The 20,411-nt window shown below is 42.7% G+C and overlaps 1 protein-coding gene across 4 annotated transcripts in view; it reads right to left on the reverse strand.

Annotated features, from left to right (window-relative positions):
- Positions 1 to 783: 783 nt before the first annotated feature.
- STK32C (serine/threonine kinase 32C) overlaps positions 784 to 20,411 on the reverse strand; it is a 407,303-nt gene continuing 387,675 nt past the window's right edge. For all 4 annotated transcript variants that reach the window (XM_073546389.1, XM_073546387.1, XM_073546390.1 and 1 more), the window contains 4 exons: positions 17,579 to 17,704; positions 14,102 to 14,233; positions 12,218 to 12,282; positions 784 to 1,578 (listed from right to left, as the gene is read on the reverse strand). In XM_073546389.1, coding sequence (XP_073402490.1) covers positions 1,425 to 1,578; positions 12,218 to 12,282; positions 14,102 to 14,233; positions 17,579 to 17,704 — 477 coding nt within the window. In that variant the 3' untranslated portion in view covers positions 784 to 1,424. The remainder of the gene's footprint in view (positions 1,579 to 12,217; positions 12,283 to 14,101; positions 14,234 to 17,578; positions 17,705 to 20,411) is intronic.

The following is a 20,411-nucleotide window of genomic DNA, read 5'->3' on the forward strand; positions in this document are numbered from 1 at the left end:
TAGAGCTATATAAAAATAAAGATTATTTATTATAGAAAAGATATAAAGTGTGACCCCACATCAGGGTTTCTTGACTTCAGTCCCCTGACCTTGATCAGGTCCAGTTTTTGATATGAAGACATATCCTAAAAAAAAGTTGTTGCTGGAGGATTTCTTGGACTGACCCACTGGAAATAACCTGTCACCTCTCCAACACCCTGGACCACTAGGGATGGGACTATTAGCCCCTTAATCACCCCAGACCACCATTGATCTATAGATATAAAGGTGTTGATAGATTAATATTTTAAAGGTTTGCGTAACCCTATCTGCAGTTTGGAGGTGGGGGAGGGCTGATCTTATGGACAGATTCCCTTAAAGATATGTAGGAAGAAACAGTGAGCTCAGCGGCTCTGAAAGGACGTGACGTCGGTGCCACGGCCAATGCCAGATACCGGGAGCTGTGGACATTATCTGAAAGGGAACAACCCCTTTAAGGCGGTCAATACAAACTGTACTGTAAAACGAGCCTCCGCAATGAAAATAAAACTTTATTTAACTTTATTCCAACTTAGCTGGTTTGAGGTTCCCGGGCCCAAACACATTTAGGAACTACACTGCTGTTGCGATTCCTTTTTTTTTACCACTAGATGGCAGCGTGTTACCAAGTATTTCCAAAGAGACTCCCACAGATAATGACTGTATATGGCGCTCACTTCTCTGCAGTATATAGAGCTGATGGCGACTCGTAGAACTCAGGAAATAAAATGGCTGCGAATGAATATAAACAGCGCGAGACAGAACTACAATTTCTGTTACTTTATTCAGTATTTTAATTAAAAATGTCATTTAGTTCAATAACGTCTTCCCAGAATAAAACAAGCCGAGAGAAAAAAAATGGCATTAGAGATGATTTAAAGAAAATGTATGAAACTCCCACTGTCTGTACATTGCTTCCAAGGGGGATCAGGAGGCTCCTAGATTTGGATGGAGGATGCATAACCTGCTTGCACTTACAAACCTCAGAATGGGTGCAGCCATGTTTCCCAGGCCACAAAGAGTCCTTCCTCAATGGTTGAGCCGTCATCAGAACCAGTCCCATTTCTTGGTTGCACCTTCCTATAAGATTACAAAAAGCACGAATGTCTCGTATTAACGCCTCGACGTAGTAAAAAGGCATCTTCAGATATCATGTAGCCAGGTCGTGTTCAGATCCTCTCCCGTGATCGCGCCATCCCTGTAAAGATCGCCAAGGATGCGCACAAAGAGAGTCACCGAGGAGTCGGATTCGCAGAGCTAAGTGCTTCTTGTGTTTTGACAGATTTCGCAGCAGTATTTCACCGCTCTGTGGATTTCCGTTTCATTAAGCCTTCATTTATGCAACCTAAGAATTCCATCCATGACCGGCGAAGCGTCAGGATCACGTTCCCAGGAGCTGGATAAACTTAGTTAATGCTGCCGGTAGAAGAACAAACAGAGACGCACATGCTGAGGGTGGAATTTTCTGCTTCGTTTTCTGCATCCGCGTCTAGTGGCGCCTCTGCTTCATCTGTCGACAACTGGCCCATCCGAGCGGCCATGTCTGGAGGCTTCTTTAGCCTGGAAAGAGAATAAAACGTAAAATTATGCCAGAAGAACATTAGAGGAGAGCGGAAGATTCACGACTGCAGAAAACCCTCAATGTCTCATGTGGTATCTTCTGTTACTGCTGATTTCTACTCTGGTTTTACAACTCTTTCCCTTTGTTATTCTATCTCTGCCTTTCATGGCTCAGTTCCCGAGCACCAGAGATGGGGTCGAAAAATATAGCTTGCTTCTGTAACTCCCATTTATTGCTCTGGGATTTATTGAAACAGCACGTAGCCCACCCTACCTAGAAGTCATCATCCCAGGCTTAACCCTAACCATTTAAAGGGAATGTGTCACCACATTTGTGCCATCTGAGAGCAGCATGATGTAGATGCAGAGACCCTGATTCCACCGATGTATCACTTACTGGGCTTCTTGCTGCAGTTTTGATAACATCTCTGCTTTATATCTACAGTGGGGAAAAAAAGTATTTAGTCAGCCACCAATTGTGCAAGTTCTCCCACTTAAAAAGATGAGAGAGGCCTGTAATGGACATCATAGGTAGACCACAACTATGAGAGTCACAATGAGAAAACAAATCCAGAAAATCACCGTGTCTGATTTGGCAAGATTTATTTTTCAAATTATGGAGGAAAATAAGTATTTGGTCACCTAAAAACATGGAAGATTTCTGGCTCTCACAGACCTGTAATGTCAGAGACACCGCACTACACTTGCTCATAGAGCCAGTGCGCGTGTCCTGAGTACAGAAGCAGTGCTAAGAGTTACCTGTGGAGTGGCAGCAGAGGTGACAATGCGTGCTTCAAGCGAATAGAGTCAGGGACCAGTCAGCGCTGGAAAGTAAAGAGGCACAGGACCTGCGGACACTGAAAATGAGCAAGCTTGCACAGGACCTATGGTCATGTGAACGGTCATGTGGCTGCAAGGGGGCGGGGCTTAGCGTCAGAGAAGCCAGAGAACTCAGATTCAGGCAAAACAGAAGTCATGCCATAACAAGAGAAACTGGAGTACGCGGTGACAGCAAGAAAAATACTTTTTTATATATAAATATAAATGTTTATTATGCATACAAAATATATAAATAATCATACATGGTAAGATAGTGCACCAAGGAGCATACAAGCAAAACACAAGGGCCGCCCCTCTGGCAAAGCAATCCTGTTGTAAGCAAATACTCAGGTCAAGTGACCGAAAGAGGAAATGTATAAAAGGCTGGTCAGGGAGTTCCCATCACGGATCGCAATAGTACCGTGATATATCCTGAACAGCCAAGTTTAACAGATGAACAATGCAGCTTACCGGGATCTGAGAAGCCAGAGAGGGAGCCCCAGGGCCAGATGTCCACCCCCGACGCGCGTTTCGCGGGCTCTGAAGCCTGCTTTCTCAAGGGGATAGTGAGTGGTGAGGAATAGGACCTTAAAATAGCTCATGTAATGGGTCACGTGATGCAGAAGAGCCAATGGCAGTGGTTTGTAACGGCGCATGCGCGGTGTGCGCGCCAGGTCCTCCACACAGCCCGGGCGTCATGCCATCTCATGCACAGATGGGACAGAAAATATCCCGGTGTGCATGGAGGCATAGAGACGCCCTGCAGCCAGAGAACACAGGCGCCCACCACCGCGGACGCGCACAGCCACCTTGGCTCAGCAAAATCTGCCACCATAGAATATAATAATAAATATGGGTGAACCCAAAGGTACATAATACGTATAAGGGCAGATAATCCACCCCAATAATAATATAACAAAATAAACACCCAAAAAATAAGAAAAAGCTACAAAAAAGACAAGGCAGAATAGACAATAAAGACAAAGACAAATGCGAATAAATGCACCAATCATGACAACAATACAATATAGACAATAGACAAATAATACAAAGTGATATAAAGCTCGATACAAAAATATGTAAAAAAATAAAGCAAGCTGCAGAGGAGATAAGGAAGAAATCATCACAGTATATCCATCTGTTTTTGTATTTTTCAAAATTTCTGCAGCCGTTTCAGGTTTGAGAGTTCTAAATATATCACAGGAAGGGAAGGAAGGAATCCTATAATCACACAAAAAATTCAAAAAGTTTAAAAACAATAATAATAAAAACAAAATAAAATAAAAACAGGGACATATGGCAGTGATAGAACCAGCAGATGACAAACATAAGCCATTTTTACAGAAACTAGAACTCATAGGAAAGGTGCAAAACTGAGATGTTCATTTAGGCCCTTAGGGGCCATAGTGTCGAACAAAACAATCCAACAAGTCTCCATCTGGGCCAAAATCTTTTTATAATTACCCCCTCTAATCCCCAGATGGGGGTTTTGCACCTTTCCTATGAGTTCTAGTTTCTGTAAAAATGGCTTATGTTTGTCATCTGCTGGTTCTATCACTGCCATATTTAGAACTCTCAAACGGCTGCAGAAATTTTGAAAAATACAAAAACAGATGGATATACTGTGATGATTTCTTCCTTATCTCCTCTGCAGCTTGCTTTATTTTTTTACATATTTTTGTATCGAGCTTTATATCACTTTGTATTATTTGTCTATTGTCTATATTGTATTGTTGTCATGATTGGTGCATTTATTCGCATTTGTCTTTGTCTTTATTGTCTATTCTGCCTTGTCTTTTTTGTAGCTTTTTCTTATTTTTTGGGTGTTTATTTTGTTATATTATTATTGGGGCGGATTATCTGCCCTTATACGTATTATGTACCTTTGGGTTCACCCATATTTATTATTATATTCTATGGTGGCAGATTTTGCTGAGCCAAGGTGGCTGTACGCGTCCGCGGTGGTGGGCGCCTGTGTTCTCTGGCTGCAGGGCGTCTCTATGTCTCCATGCACACCGGGATATTTTCTGTCCCGTCTGTGCATGAGATGGCATGACGCCCGGGCTGTGTGGAGGACCTGGCGCGCACACCGCGCATGCGCCGTTACAAACCACTGCCATTGGCTCTTCTGCATCACGTGACCCATTACATGAGCTATTTTAAGGTCCTATTCCTCACCACTCACTATCCCCTTGAGAAAGCAGGCTTCAGAGCCCTCGAAACGCGCGTCGGGGGTGGACATCTGGCCCTGGGGCTCCCTCTCTGGCTTCTCAGATCCCGGTAAGCTGCATTGTTCATCTGTTAAACTTGGCTGTTCAGGATATATCACGGTACTATTGCGATCCGCGATGGGAACTCCCTGACCAGCCTTTTATACATTTCCTCTTTCGGTCACTTGACCTGAGTATTTGCTTACAACAGGATTGCTTTGCCAGAGGGGCGGCCCTTGTGTTTTGCTTGTATGCTCCTTGGTGCACTATCTTACCATGTATGATTATTTATATATTTTGTATGCATAATAAACATTTATATTTATATATAAAAAAGTATTTTTCTTGCTGTCACCGCGTACTCCAGTTTCTCTTGTTATGGCATAATCTATTGGAGTTGGTGTATTTGTTTGCTGGGAGGCTCACCAGGTGGTGATGTCATCCTGTGCATTTTTATGCACACTGGTTTTGTTTTTAAAACAGAAGTCATGTACAGTACAGTCAAACGAGGTACAGGAGGGATAAACTGACGGGAGGTCAGACAAAGCCAAAGGTCATACACAGGATCACAGTACAGTACCAGGGAGGAGACAGAGCGGATAATCAGGGCCAAGCAGAGATCAAAACCAAACAGACATAGAAGGTACCAGGCAGAATCCAAAGCGATATCCAGGAAACAGACCGAGTCATACACAGAGAATCAAGCAACCAGAACACAGCACTAACACACTCAGGGGTCACCACACAATGCCAAGGGCAAGAGTATAACTGACAGGGATGGGAGCGTCCTGAGGCTATAAGAAGCCTCCCCAGAACCAGGGAGAGGCCACAATCATAGCCCCAGGTGTGCAGGTAAGCCTGCATTGGAATCACAACCTTTAACCCCAGAAATGCCAGTCATCAGCACTGGTTCCATACATTAACCCCACATGTGCGAGTCAAACCCGCACTGAGATCATGACATGTAACTTCTTTAAGAGGCTCCGCTGTCCTCCATTCATTACCTGTAGTAATGGCACCTGTTTGAACTTGTTATCAGTATAAAAGACACCTGTCCACAACCTCAAACAGTCACACTCCAAACTCCACTATGGTGAAGACCAAAGAGCTGTAGAAGGACACCAGAAACAAAATTGTAGCCCTGCACCAGGCTGTGAAGACTGAATCTGCAATAGGCAAGCAGCTTGGTGTGATGAAATCAACTGTGGGAGCAATAATAAGAAAATGGAAGACATACAAGACCACTGATAATCTCCCTCGATCTGGAGCTCCACGCAAGATCTCACCCCATGGGGTTAAAATGATCACAAGAACGGTGAGCAAAAATCCCAGAACCACACAGGGGACCTAGTGAATGACCTGCACAGAGCTGGGACCACAGTATCAAGGCTACCATCGGTAATACACTACACCGCCAGGGACTCAGATCCTGCAGTGCCAGTTGTATTCCCCTGCTTAACCCCTTCACTACCAAGGGTGGTTTGCACGTTAACTCCCGGGCCAATTTTTACAATTCTGACCACTGTACCTTTATGAGGTCATAACTCTGGAACGCTTCCATGGATCCTGGTGATTCTGACATTGTTTTCTTGTGACATATTGTACTTCATGTTAGTGGTAAAATTGCATTCAAATAACTTGCGTTTATTTGTGAAAAAAATGGAAATTTGGCGAAAATTTTGAAAATTTCGCAATTTTCCAACTTTTAATTCTTATGCCCTTAAATCACAGGGATACGGCACACAAAAAACTTAATACATAACATTTCCCACATGCTTACTTTACATCAGCACAATTTTGGAAATAAAATTTTTTTTTGTTAGGAAGTTATAAGGGTTAAAAATTGACCAGCGATTTCTCATTTTTGCAACACCATTTTATTTTTAGGGACCACTTCACATTTGAAGCCACTTTGAGGGGTCTATATGATAGAAAATACCCAAAAGTGACACCATTCTAAAAACTGCACCCCTTAAGATGCTTAAAACCACATTCAAGAAGTTTATTAACCCTTTAGGTGCGTCACAGGAATTTTTTGAATATTAAAAAAAAAATGAACATTTAACTTTTTTTCACAAAAAAAATACTTCAGGTTCAATTTTCTTTATTTTACCAAGGGTAACAGGAGAAATTGGACTGCAAAAGTTATTGTGCAATTTGTCCTGAGTACGCTGATACCTGATATGTGGGGGGGAACCACTGTTTCGGCGCATGGCAGACCTCAGTAGGGAAGGAGCGCCGTTTGACTTTTTCAATGCAAAATTGGCTGGAATTCAGATCGGACGCCATGTCGCGTTTGGAGAGCCCCTGATGTACCTAAACAGTGGAAACCCCCCAAGTGACCCCATTTTGGAAACTAGACCCCCCAAGGAACTTATCTAGATATGTGGTGAGAACTTTGAACCCACAAGGGCTTCACAGAAGTTTATAACGTACAGCGGTACAATTAAAAAATCATATTTTTTCCACAAAAATGATCTTTTCACCCCCAATTTTTATTTTTCCAAGGGTAACAGGACCCTAAAAGTTATTGTGCAATTTGTCCTGAGTACGCTGATACCCCATATGTGGGTGTAAATGACTATTTGGGCGCATAGCAGAGCTCGGAAGGGAAGCAGCGCCATTTGACGTTTTTGGCTAGATTTGAGATCGGACACCATGTCGCGATTGGAAAACCCCTGATGTACCAAAACAGTGGAAACCCCCTACAAGTGACCCCATTTTGGAATCTAGACCCCCCAAGGAACTTATCTAGATGTGTGGTGAGAACTTTGAACCCCCAAGGGCTTCACAGAAGTTTATAACGTACAGCAGTACAATTAAAAAATCATATTTTTTCCACAAAAATGAGCTTTTCACCCTCAATTCTTATTTTTTCAAAAGTAACAGGACACTAAAAGATATTGTGCAATTTGTCCTGAGTACGCTGATACCCCACATGTGGGTGTAAACCTCTATTTGGGCGCATGGCAGAGCTCGGAAGGGAAGCAGCGCCATTTGACGTTTTTGGCTGGAATTGAGATCGGACACCATGTCGCGTTAGGAAAGCCCCTGATGTACCAAAACAGTAGAAACCCCCCACAAATGACACCATTTTGGAAACTAGACCCCCCAAGGAACTTATCTAGATGTGTGGTGAGCACTTTGAACTCCCCAGTGCTTCACTGAAGTTTATAACGTCCGGGCGTGAAAATAAAAAAATCGTATTTTTTCCACAAACATCATCTTTTAGTCCCCATTTTTTTATTTTCCCAAGGGTAACAGGAGAAATTGGACCCCAAAAGTTGTTGTTCAATTTGTCCTGAGTACGCTGACACCCCATATGTGGGAGAAAACTACTGTATGGGGACACGTCGGGGCTCGGAAGGGAAGTAGTGACGTTTTGGAATGCAGACTTTGATGGAATGGTCTGTGGGTGTCATGTTGCCTTTGGAGAGCCCCTAATGTACCTAAACAGTGGAAACCCCCCACAAATGATCCCATTTTGGAAACTAGACCCCCTGAGGAACTTATCTAGATGTGTGGTGAGCACTTTGAACCCCCCAGTGCTTCACAGAAGTTTATAACGACCGGGCGTGAAAATAAAAAAAACATTTTTTTCCGCAAAATTATATTTTTGCCCCCAATTTTTTATTTTCCTAAGGGTAACAGGAGAAATTGGACCCCAAAAGTTGTTTTGTAATTTGTCCTGAGTAGGCTGATACCCTACATGTGGGGGTAAAACACTGTTTGGGCGCATGGCAGAGCTTGGAAGGGAAGGAGCACCATTTGACTTTTTCAACGCAGAATTGGCTGGAATTGAGATCAGACGCCATGTTGCCTTTGGAGAGCACCTGATGTGCCCAAACAGTGGAAAGCCCCAATTCTAACTCCAACCCGAACCCCAGCACACCCCTAACCCTAATCTCAGCCCTAGCCCTAACCCTAGCCCTAACCCTAACCCTAGCCTTAACCCTAGCCCTAACCCTAGCCCTAACCCTAACCCTAGCGGGAAAATGTAAATAAATACATTTTCTTTTAGTTTTATTATTTTTCCCTAACTAAGGGGGTGATAACGGGGGGTTTGATTTACGATTTATGGCGGTTTTTATGTTTGGTGGCTGTCGCACGCTAAAAGACGCTTTTTATTGTAAAAATAGTTTTTGCATCACCACATATTGAGAGCTATAATTTTTCCGTATTTTGACCCACCAAGTCATGTGAGGTCTTATTTTTTGCGGGACGAGTTGACGTTTTTATTGGTACCATTTTCGGGCACGTGACATTTTTTGATTGCTTTTTATTTCGATTTTTGGGACGCAGAATGAACAAAAACCAGCGTTTCATGAATTTCTTTTGGGGGGGGTGCGTTTACACAGTTCCGCGTGCGGTAAAATTGATAAAGCGGTTTTATTCTTCGGGTCAGTACGGTTACAGCGATACCTCATTTAGGTCATTTTTTTATGTTTTGTCGGTTTTTTGCAATGAAAACCATTTTATATAAAAAATAATTATTTTTGTATCGCTTTATTCTGCAAGCTATAACTTTTTTATTTTTTTGCGGATGATGCTGTATGGCGGCTCGTTTTTTGCAGGACAAGATGACGTTTTCAGCGGTACCATGGATATTTATATGCATCTTTTTGATCGCGCGTTATTGCACTTTTTGTTCGGTGGTATGATAATAAATCATTATTTTTTGCTTTGTTCTTTATTTTTATTTTTTAAGGGGTTTGCTAAAGGGGTTAACTAATGGGACAGTTTTATAGGGCAGGTCATTACGGATGCGACGATACCAAATATGTGTACTTTTATTGTTTTTGTTTTTTTTACTTTGAAAAAATGGATTTATTGGGGAATTTTTTTTTTTTTTTTACTAATTTATTTAGCGATTTTTTTAAAATTATTTTTAACACTTTTTTTTTTTTTTTTTTTTTTTTACTTTATTACCTTGTCCCAGGTGGGACATCACTGTCCTGTGACAGATCGCTGATCTGTCACATCACAGATCACTGTGACAGATCAGCGATCTGTCACAGGCACTGCTGCAGACTTCCTCATGCCTGCGCTTTGCAGGCACTGAGGAAGCCAGCTTCCTCAGGCCCCCGAAGGCCCCCGTCGCCATCTTGGATTCGGGGGCCTGGAGGAAAGGAGCCCCCCCGCAGCAGTGCTGCACATTGCGCTGCCGTGGGGGGCTCAGGGAAGCACGGAGGGAGCCCCCTCCCTGCTGATGCTTCCCTTTAACCCCCGGTACACCGCGATCGCGTTTGATCGTGGTGTGCAAGGGGTTAACGTGTCGGGGGCGGTCCGTGACCGCCCCTGACACATTGTGCCGGGTGTCAGCTATGATAATTAGCTGACACCCGGCCGCGATCAGCGGCGCTCACCACGTGGGCGCCGCTGATCGCTGGGACGTAATATTCCATCCATGGTAGTTAGGTCCAGGGTCACATGGACGGAATATTACGTCCTTTGTAGGTAAGGGGTTAAGCCAGTACATGTCCGGGCCCATCTGAAGTTTGCTAGAGAGCATCTGGATTATCCAGAAGAGTACTGGGAGAATGTCATATGGTCTGATGAAACCAAAGTAGAATTGTTTGGTACAAACAAAACTTGTCGTGTTTGGAGGAGACAGACTGCTGAGTTGCATCCAAAGAACACCATACCTACTGTGAAGCATAGGGGTGGCAACATCATGCTTTGGGGCTGTTTCTCTGTAAAGGGACCAGGATGACTGATCCGTGTACATGAAAGAATGAATGGGGCCTTGTATCATGAGATTTTGAGTGCAAACCTTCCATCAGCAAGGGCATTGAAGATGAAACGTGGATGGGTCTTTCAGCATGATATTGATCCCATGCACACCGCCAGGGCAACGAAGGAGTGGCTTCATAAAAAGCATATGAAAGTCCTGGAGTGGCCTAGTCAGACTCCAGATCTCAACCCCATAGAAAATCTTTGGAGGGATTTGAAAGTCCGTGTTGCCCAGCGACAGGCCCAAAACATCACTGCTCTAGAGGAGATCTGCATGGAGGACTGCACCAACATACCACCAACAGTGTGTGCCAACCTTGTGGAGACTTAAGAAAACGTTTGACCTCTGTCATTGCCAACAAAGGATATATAATAAAATATTGAGATGAACTTTTGTTAAGGACCAAAAACTTATTTTCCACCATAATTTGCAAAATAAATCTTTCCAAATCAGACAAGGTGATTTTCTGGATTTGTTTGCTCATTTTGACTCTCATAGTTGTGGTCTACCTATGATGTAAATTACAGGCCTCTCTCATCTTTTTAAGTGGGAGAACTTGCACAATTGGTAGCTGACCAAATACGTTCTTTCCCCACTGTATTAGTTCTCTGTATATAACCAATTTATCTAAAAATCTCATTTCTCTTGAAGCTGGGAAAACTGGCTTTAAAAATGCCAAAAGTTGCAAACTCAGAGTTACACCTAAATTTTGCAACTTTTCAAAGCTTTTATGCCAGAATTCTGTATTGTGTCTGTAATTAATGTAACACATGATATCGTTTGGCTGATGCCATTGCTGCACGTGAGCAGGTTTACATTGTAGCAACCTAATTACTGCATCGAGTCTCCACTATACTGATAATATTATTAACATGTCATGCTTGCCAGTGCCAGAAATGATAATTCAATTACCATGAAACATTATTTTATTACCAGGACACATAATTCTATTACCAAACCATTATAAAAAAAAGAAAGTAGCAGGCAGCGCCGGATGCTCATCGCCTGCAGAACTCTTATTATCTTACTGCTGGAAAACAAGAACCAAAAAGAACATCCTACAAATAACACAAATTATTGGTTGTCTGCAGCTATAATATTCTTATTAAAGGGAATCTGTCAGTAGGTTTTTGCTATGTAATCTGAGAGCAGCATAAGGTAGGGGCAGAGTGCCTGATTCCAGGCATGTGGGCACTTGTTCAGCATCTTGCTGAAGTACTAATACAATCAGTGTTTTATCAGCAGGAGATCATCACTACAAGACTAGGTGTCTAGTGCCGGGCAGTCCAGCTAATTTGTGTAACCCCCACCCCCCCAAAACTGATTGCCAGCAATGCAAAGTGTAGACAGGACATTGACAATCAGGGGTATGGGTGGGATTATTCACTGCTACAGCTACATCAGAGAAATCAGGGATTGTATCAAAACTATGCCAAACAGCCCAGCAAGTGACACATTGCTGGAATCAGGGTCTCTGCCCCTACATTATGCTCATTATGTAGCAAAAACCTAATGTTTTGTGACCATGTCTTGATCACCCAGGGATGGTAATTTGGCTGTTATGTGTATGCAGTATGGGGAAACAGAAGCTGGACACAGAAGCTACATGATTTTTTAGTTTCATGCTCCTTAATGACACATCCTTGTGGTACAGAGGGGCTGCACACTGCACAGCGCAAAGATCTTCATATGGTCAAGTGGTTGATGTGTGTGGCCGCCAATGCATTTAGCGATCGCTCATGTGACTATTGCAGGGAATCCAATACAATGGCGTCCCTATACTCATTACATTACATGAACGCTACATCCGGTCACCCTATGTCAGCTCTGGAAGCCCATCAATCCAGTCTTACAAAATGTCCGCTGTCTTTCTTACTTTTCACGGTTAAAGATGACAAATTCTTGTTGAAGGGCATCCAGGCACTCCTGCAGGTAGTCATCCTGTTAAAAGAGAATATTTTTAGAAGAAGCATACCCGCCACCATTAATGATTTCGCTGGGGCAGGCTGAACTGCAAAATGGGGCTGTGCTTATACTAACCCTGCCCAAATCTGATGGCTTATGGGGTGTTCCTCCTGGGCGGTCCTAGCACTGCTGGTAATGACCAAAGAGAGTGCTCATCAACTGCCGCAGTGTTTTCTTTGACTGGTCTCCCTGAGGTCAGTGATTGCTTCGTGATGTTGGTCTACTAGGCATTGCTCCCACCTAGCCAGAATCCTACTCCACACTGATGAGGGACAACACCCCGAAACAGCTGTCTGTGGATGATATCTGACCTTGGTATTTCCCTTATCATATCTGTAAACTCGTAAAGAGCTGGATATTGACTTAAAGGGCCACTTAATATGGTGGTAATGGTGGTTTCCGAAAGGCGCCACTCCTTGGCTGGGTCCTTCCCCGGAGGAAGATCTGGCTAGTCCCGTGTTTGAGACTCTTAAATGAGGCTCCACGGACCTTATTTGCATATTCGTATTTCCCAGGGAGCATTGCACTGATTGAGCGCCTTTGCCGGCTGCCGCAGTGTTTTCTTTGACTGGTCTCCCTGAGGTCAGTGATTGTTTCGTGACATCAACTCAATATGGCACAGCCACCACTTTCTCAGGATTTTTAGGTGTCTATCCCGGCAGCCAGACCCCCAGCAATTGGTAAATTATCACCTACCCTTTAAGTTACCCATCTATTGATAAATAAGGAGTGGCTACAGCAATCGGATATGTTTATTATAGGTAATCATAGACAAAAATATATTATGAGAACTGGAAAATATTTTATATGTTTATCTGTATTTCGGCTATAAAAAAAAGTCATCATTCCTCCCCTTCCCCCATGGTAAACTAGGTTGAGTTAAAGTGGTTTTCCAGCTTTAGGGTACAAGTCTGCAGTCATCATATGTACGGAGAGCTGTGAGAATCGCCAAGTATGTGATTTGCATACATGTGATCACATGCCAACTAGATGTGCACGACCTCGGCCAATGCAAGTGTATTGTGCAAGGTCGGGTACAGTCTAGTCGGAATGTGGCCGGAAGTATACAAATCACACACTTGCTGTCACATGACCGCCCGCTCCTGGCAGCGGCACTGGAGAAACCTCACAGTGTGCATTGTGCACATAGAGTGACTGCAGACTTGTACTGAAAGGCAGAACAACCCCTTTAAGGACAAAACTGCTAAAAGGCCACCATACTACAATAGCCTTATTACATCTCTACAGCTTGACTATTTACCCTACAATTAAAAAAACAAGTTAGATTAGTAACTTTTTTACTATTTTTTTAGATGTATTTTACACAATTTTTTTGGTGACACTTTAAAAAATGTTTTAAACAATGTGCAAGACTATGCAGAAAATGACATAACAGTGCAATCTACTGATTCAGGACATTATTGACTCCAAATATGCCACAAAAAAACCAAAACACTTGGTATGTAGGCCCTTCAGTATTTTACTATAGACTTTGCTCCAACGACACAACAATATTTCATTCAATATTTTGCATCAGTATTTGTAAGAAAAAACCTGTGGAAGTGGACGGAGAAAAAGTGTAAGGAGGGGAAAGGTGAAACTTCTGTGTTTTGGATCTACTCCTGGTTTTGGATTACAAATATTGATCAAACTTGGTGAGTCGAGACCAAAATATTTCCATTTGGCAACAGAGTAACATCCGGCCGAGGGTTTGATTTTAAAAAATTCTGAAGATGCTCCGTGTGAATCCCGCCCGAAGGACATGCACAGACTGTCGATTTTGAGCAGCACTTACTGACTGGGAGCTGTCCTTGCTGTTGTCCCTGGACTTGTTCTTGGCCAGCCGCTTCTTCTTTTTATGGAGAGGTCTTGATTCTAAGATCATTTCTTCAAGTTCAAATGTAGGATCACAATGTAAGCGGCCTTTCTGTAGAGAAGAGAATGCTAATAAAAAAACCTTGCAAAACGAAAGGACTTGGATTATACATGATACTTAAGCAACACATTGTTATGATCTGACAGTCAAAGAATACTTGTAGGGTTTTGGGCTGTAGGGATGACTGTTATAGAAGGATTTATGTATGTACAGTGGGTTCAGAAAGTATTCAGACCACTTTAAAATTTTTCACTCTTTGTTTCATTACAGCCATTTGGTAAATGCAAAAAAGTTTCTTTTTTTCTCATTAATGTACACTCTGCACCCCATCTTAACGGAAAAAAACAGAAATGTAGACATTTTTTGCAAATTTATTAAAAAAGAAAAACTGAAATGTCACATGGTCATAAGTATTCAGACCCTTTGCTCAGACACTCATATTTAAGTCACATGCTGTCCATTTCCTTGTCATCCTCCTTGAGATGGTTCTACTCATTCATTGGAGTCCAGCTGTGTGTAATTACACTGATAGAACTTGATTTGTAAAGGCACATACCTGTCTATATAAGACCTCACAGCTCACAGTGCATGGCAGGCCAAATGAGAATCATGAGGTCAAAGGAACTGGCCAAAGAGCTCAGAGACAGAATTGTGGCAAGGCACAGATCTGGTCAAGGTTACAAAAGAATTTCTGCAGTACTCAAGGTTCCTAAAAGCACAGTGGCCTCCATAATCCTTAAATGGAAGAAGTTTGAGACCACCAGAAGTCTTCCTAGTCCTGGCCGTCCAGCCAAAGTGAGCAATCGTGGGAGAAGAGCCTTGGTGAGAGAGGTAAAGAAGAAACCCAAGATCACTGTGGCTGAGCTCCACAGATGCAGTAGGGAAATGGGAGAAAGTTGCACAAAGTCAACTATCACGGCAACCCTCCATCAGTTGGGCCTTTATAGCAGAGTGGCCCGACGGAAGCCTCAGTGCAAGACATATGAAAGCCCGCAGAGAGGTTGCTAAAAAACACATGAAGGACTCACAGACTATGAGAAATAAGATTCTCTGGTCTGATGAGATGAAGATAGAACTTTTTGGTGATAAATCTAAGCGGTATGTGTGGAGAAAACCAGGCACTGCTCATCACCTGCCCAATACAATCCCAACAGTGAAACATGGTGGTGGCAGCATCATGCTATGGGGGTGTTTTTCAGCTGCATGGACAGGACGACTGGTTGCAATTAAAGGAAACATGAATGTGGCCAACTACAGAGATATCTTGGATGAAAACCTCTTCCAGAGTGCTCTGGCCCTCAGACTTGGCCGAAGGTTCACCTGCCAACAAGACAATGACCCAAAGCACACAGCTTAAATAACAAAGGAGTGGCTTCAGAACAACTCTGTGACCATTCTTGACTTGCCCAGCCAGAGCCCTGACCTAAACCCAATTGAGCATCTCTGGAGAGACCTGAAAGTGGCTGTCCACCAACGTTCACCATCCAACCTGACGGAACTAGAGAGGATCTGCAAGGAAGAATGGCAGAGGATCCCCAAATCCAGGTGTGAAAAACTTGTTGCATCATTCCCAAGAAGACTCATGGCTGTACTAGCTGAAAAGGTGCTTCTACTCCATACTGAGCAAAGGGTCTGAATACTTATGACCATGTGAGATTTCCGTTTTTCTCACAAATAAACGCAAGTTGTTTGAATGAAATTTTACCACTAACATGAAGTACAATATGTCACGAGAAAACAATGTCAGAATCACCGTGATCCATGGAAGCGTTCCAGAGTTATGACCTCATAAAGGTACAGTGGTCAGAATTGTAAAAATTGTCCCGGTCATGAACGTGCAAACCACCCTTGGGGGTGAAGGGGTTAATAAAATTGCAAAAATTTCTACGTTTGTTTTTTTCAGTCAAGATGGGGTGCAGAGTGTACATTAATGAGCAAAAAAAGAACTTTTTTGAATTTACCAAATGGCTGCAATGAAACAAAGAGTGAAAAATGTAAAGGGGTCTCAATATTTTCCGTACCCACTGTATGTAGACCATAAGTGCAGCTTGTCGAGTGGTTGTGATGGGATGCTGGGAGTTGTAGTTTCTGAACAGATGGAGTGCGCAGTTTGTTGACCCCCTAATGTAGAGTAACAGTTCCACTGAAATCAAAGAGCGTTAAAGAAGAGTTATTCCCAATATTAAAAGTTATCACCTATCTGAAAACTAGCTTTCTGATCATTGGAGGTCCATCCCAAATTACCCCAAAGAACTGGACTCTGAGAAGCCCCAATGGAAGGAAGTACGGCCCCGCATGCATGCCAATACTACATTTATTTTCTATGGCAGTACTGTTCTCGGCAATCCCCTGGGCAGTGACTGGAGAGGTTGTGCGCATGCGCAGCTGCCTCTCTGTTCCCACAGGTTATGTCAGAACCCCGATCTCAGGATCAGTAGCGAGTCCCAGCAGTTGTACTCCATACAATCGGCAATCTTTGGGACAGCTGATAACTTTTCATGTTAGGAATAACCTTACCAGGCACAGCACCTATGTCCCCAATGCTTTACATGAGGCCATCGCTCGGCTATGAACAAGGACGAGCACTTTCTCAAACAAGAAATAGGTAAGTCCTGCAAGCCTCCCGGGGGCCGTGCATGCATAGATCGATAGTCCTGCTCTTTCAATGTGCCACCCTGGGGAAAAATTGCTCCTGTGCAAGATCTAGGACAGGGGAGAAGGTCACAGGGAAGAGTGAAACTGTCCGTCACAGACGGAAGGTCATCGTCAGCTGGTAAAGAGGGATCCCATAGAACTGTAAGTATTGGACCAAGCTCTCTGCACTTGTGAGCTCATTTGCAGAAACATTTGCTGATAGATTTCTAGAAAATGGATAAACAGACATATAATGGAAAGGCGACATTGATGACGTTAGTTTAGGGTCAAAAAACCTACTGACGGGTTCCTTTTAAATCAATGTATGGTATTTGTTTCATTTTCATATTTCCTGCGCTGTGTCCAGTCTACAAAACGCAACCATATAATGAAAAGTTACATTACTTTGCAATATATTTTTTTGTCCTTTTTTTTCCTGCTTGACGTCAATGAATGAAAACAAACTTTAAGATGAAAACATATCCATGACCAGCGGCTCCTGCTCACAAAATGAGCAGAACAAATTTTTCTCTTGTCCTGCCACGAGGCTGACAGCTCTTACATATACCGCTGATACATTGAGGTGTTATGATTTATGCCAAAGGACAAAATCTGAAAACTGCACTCGTGCACTTTTGATTTAATGGGAAATTCTGTCACCAGAAATGCAATGTAAGCCCTAATGAGAGGAAGTAAGATAAAAGGGACGTTACTGGGACTAAAATTCCTCTGGTAAGAACGGTCAGACAAAAAATGACTTGCATTTGGAACAAAACCTGGTTCCACTTTCTTCTCCAGGACATCCTCCCAGACAATATCTGATAGATAAGCTGACGTCTGAATATCCAGGAGGCAAGAGCAGCGATGTTCCGGGTTCACTGTCAATAGCTAAAAGGCAAAAAAAAACAAATTAAAAGATAAATAACATAAGCTGCTAATACTATTTACAACAATAATTATTACGGCACAAGCAGAACTGGCCAAGGAGTCAGCGGGAATGTACTCTACTTTTGTAGTAAATGTCAATGCAAATTTTTCATTTACTTGTCTTTCATTATACTATATGGGACTGCAATATAGTCTATGAGGCTGCAGTATACTGTATGGGGAAGCATTAAATTAAATGGGGCTGCATTATACTATATGAGACTGCATTATACTCTGTGAGGCTACATTATATTCTATGAGGCTGCAATATACTATATGGGGCTGCACTATATTATACTATCTGAAGACCCCGTTGTTGCCTGGGCATAGTAGCCAACTGTGGTTAGTTATAACAAATTATAATGATTATATTGCACATAAAAACTGTGCATCTAATCCTCTCCTGTGTGATACTGACTGCTGAGCCATGTATCTAATCCTATTCTGTGTGATACTGACTGCTGAGCCGTGTATCTAATACTATTCTGTGTGATACTGTGTGCTGAGCTGCGTATCTAATCCTCTCCTGTGTGATACTGACTGCTGAGCTGTGTATCTAATCCTATCCTGTGTGATACTGGGCTCCCCCTACAGTCTGTGTCAGAGGGTGGTCTATGTGGGAACGGTAATAAATTGTGTTATTTCCAGCTTTAGAGAAGGACGATAACACCATAGAAATGATAAGAATAATAGGCCTCAGTTACCACAACTGTCTACAAAGAAAACTGTTGCTGGTAGCAACCAATCACAGCCCATTTTTCATCTTTTAAACAGCTCTGGGACAGCATGGCGACTTTTGTGTTTCAACTTTTATGTGGCGAGGTTGGTGTATGTGTGGTGAAATGTGTGCTGAGGGTGGTATATGTGTTGAAGCACGTGGTAGTGTGTGGCGCATTTTGTGTGTGTTCATATCCCCGTGTGTGGTGAGTATCCCATGTCAGGGCCCCACCTTAGTAACTGTACGGTATATACTCTTTGGCTCCATCGCTCTCATTCTTTCAGTCTCCCTTGTTCACATCTGGCAGCTGTCAGTTTGCCTCCAACACTTTTCCTTTCCCTTTTTCCCCATTATGTAGATAGGGGCAAAATTGTTTGGTGAATTGGAAAGCACAGGGTTAAAATTTCACCTCAGAACATAGCCTATGATGCTCTCGGGGTCCAGACGTGTGACTTTGCAAAATTTTGTGACTTTAGCTATGACGGTGCAGATGCCAATACATACATACACTTTTTCCCCATTATGTAGATAGGGGCAAAATTGTTTGGTGAATTGGAATGCGCGGGGTTAAAATTTCGCCTCACAACATAGCCTATGACACTCTCGGGGTCCAGACGTGTGACTGTGCCTAATTTTGTGGCTGTAGCTGCGATGGAGCGGATGCCAATCCCGGACATACATACATGCACACATATATACATACACACCCACATCAAGCTTTATATATTAGATGGAGCTGCATTATACTATATCAGGGCTGCCATTTGCTATTTGGGGCTGCATTATACTGTATTGGGCTGCATTATATGAAGCTGCATTACATGAGGCTGCGATATAAAATTAAAATGATAGATTATAAAATCTTTGGAGGCTGCATTGTACTCTATAGGGGCTGTGTTATACTCTATGGGGGCTGCATTATACTCTATCAAGGACTCTGGGGAGTGCATTACTCATTGTGTACTATATAGGGGCTGCATTATACTTTGTGTATTATATAGGAGCTGCATTATACTCTATTAAGGACTATTGGGAATGCATTATACTATATGGGGGCTGCATTATACAGTAGGGAGGACTATGGTAAAATACATTATTCTGTATGGAGGACTATAGGGAATGCATTAATAATAATCTTTATTTTTATATAGCGCTAACATATTCCAAAGCGCTTTACAATTTGCACACATTAGTATCGCTGTCCCCTATGGGGCTCACAGTCGAAATTCCCAATAAGTATGTCTTTGGAATGTGGGAGGAAACCGGAGTACCCGGAGGAAACCCACGCAAACATGGAGAGAACATGCAAACTCCTTGCAGATGTTGTCCTTGGTGGGATTTGAACCCAGGCCCCCAGCACTGCAGAGCTAACCACTGAGCCACCATGCTGCCCACATGGAGGACTGTGGGGAGTGTATTATACTATATGAAGGACTATGGAGAGAATTATACTATAGGGATTGCATTGTACTATATGGAGGACTATGGGGTGCATTGTAGAATATGGAGGACTACAGGATGCATTATACTATATTGGGGACTATGGGGAATGCATTATACTATATGAAGGACTACTGGGAGTGCACTATACTGTATGGAGGACTATGGAGTGCATTCTACTATATGGAAGACTATTGGGTGCATTATACTATATGGAGAGCTATGGGATGCATTATACTATGTTCAGGACTATGTGAAGTGTATTACACTATATGGAGGACTATGGGGAATGCATTATACTGTATGGAGAACTATGGGGTGTGAATTACACTATATGGATGACTACGGTGAGTGAACTTTACTATATGGAGGACTATGGGGAGTATATTATTCTATATAGAGGACTATGTGGCACATTATATTATTTGGAGGACTATGGGGTGTGCATTATACTATATAGAGGACTATGTGGTGCATTATATTAAACAAGCAAAATGCTGCCTATTTAAA

Source organism: Dendrobates tinctorius, unplaced genomic scaffold (genome assembly GCF_039654945.1).
Source record: "Dendrobates tinctorius isolate UK_male_01 unplaced genomic scaffold, ASM3965494v1 ptg000147l, whole genome shotgun sequence".
NCBI lineage: Eukaryota > Metazoa > Chordata > Amphibia > Anura > Dendrobatidae > Dendrobates > Dendrobates tinctorius.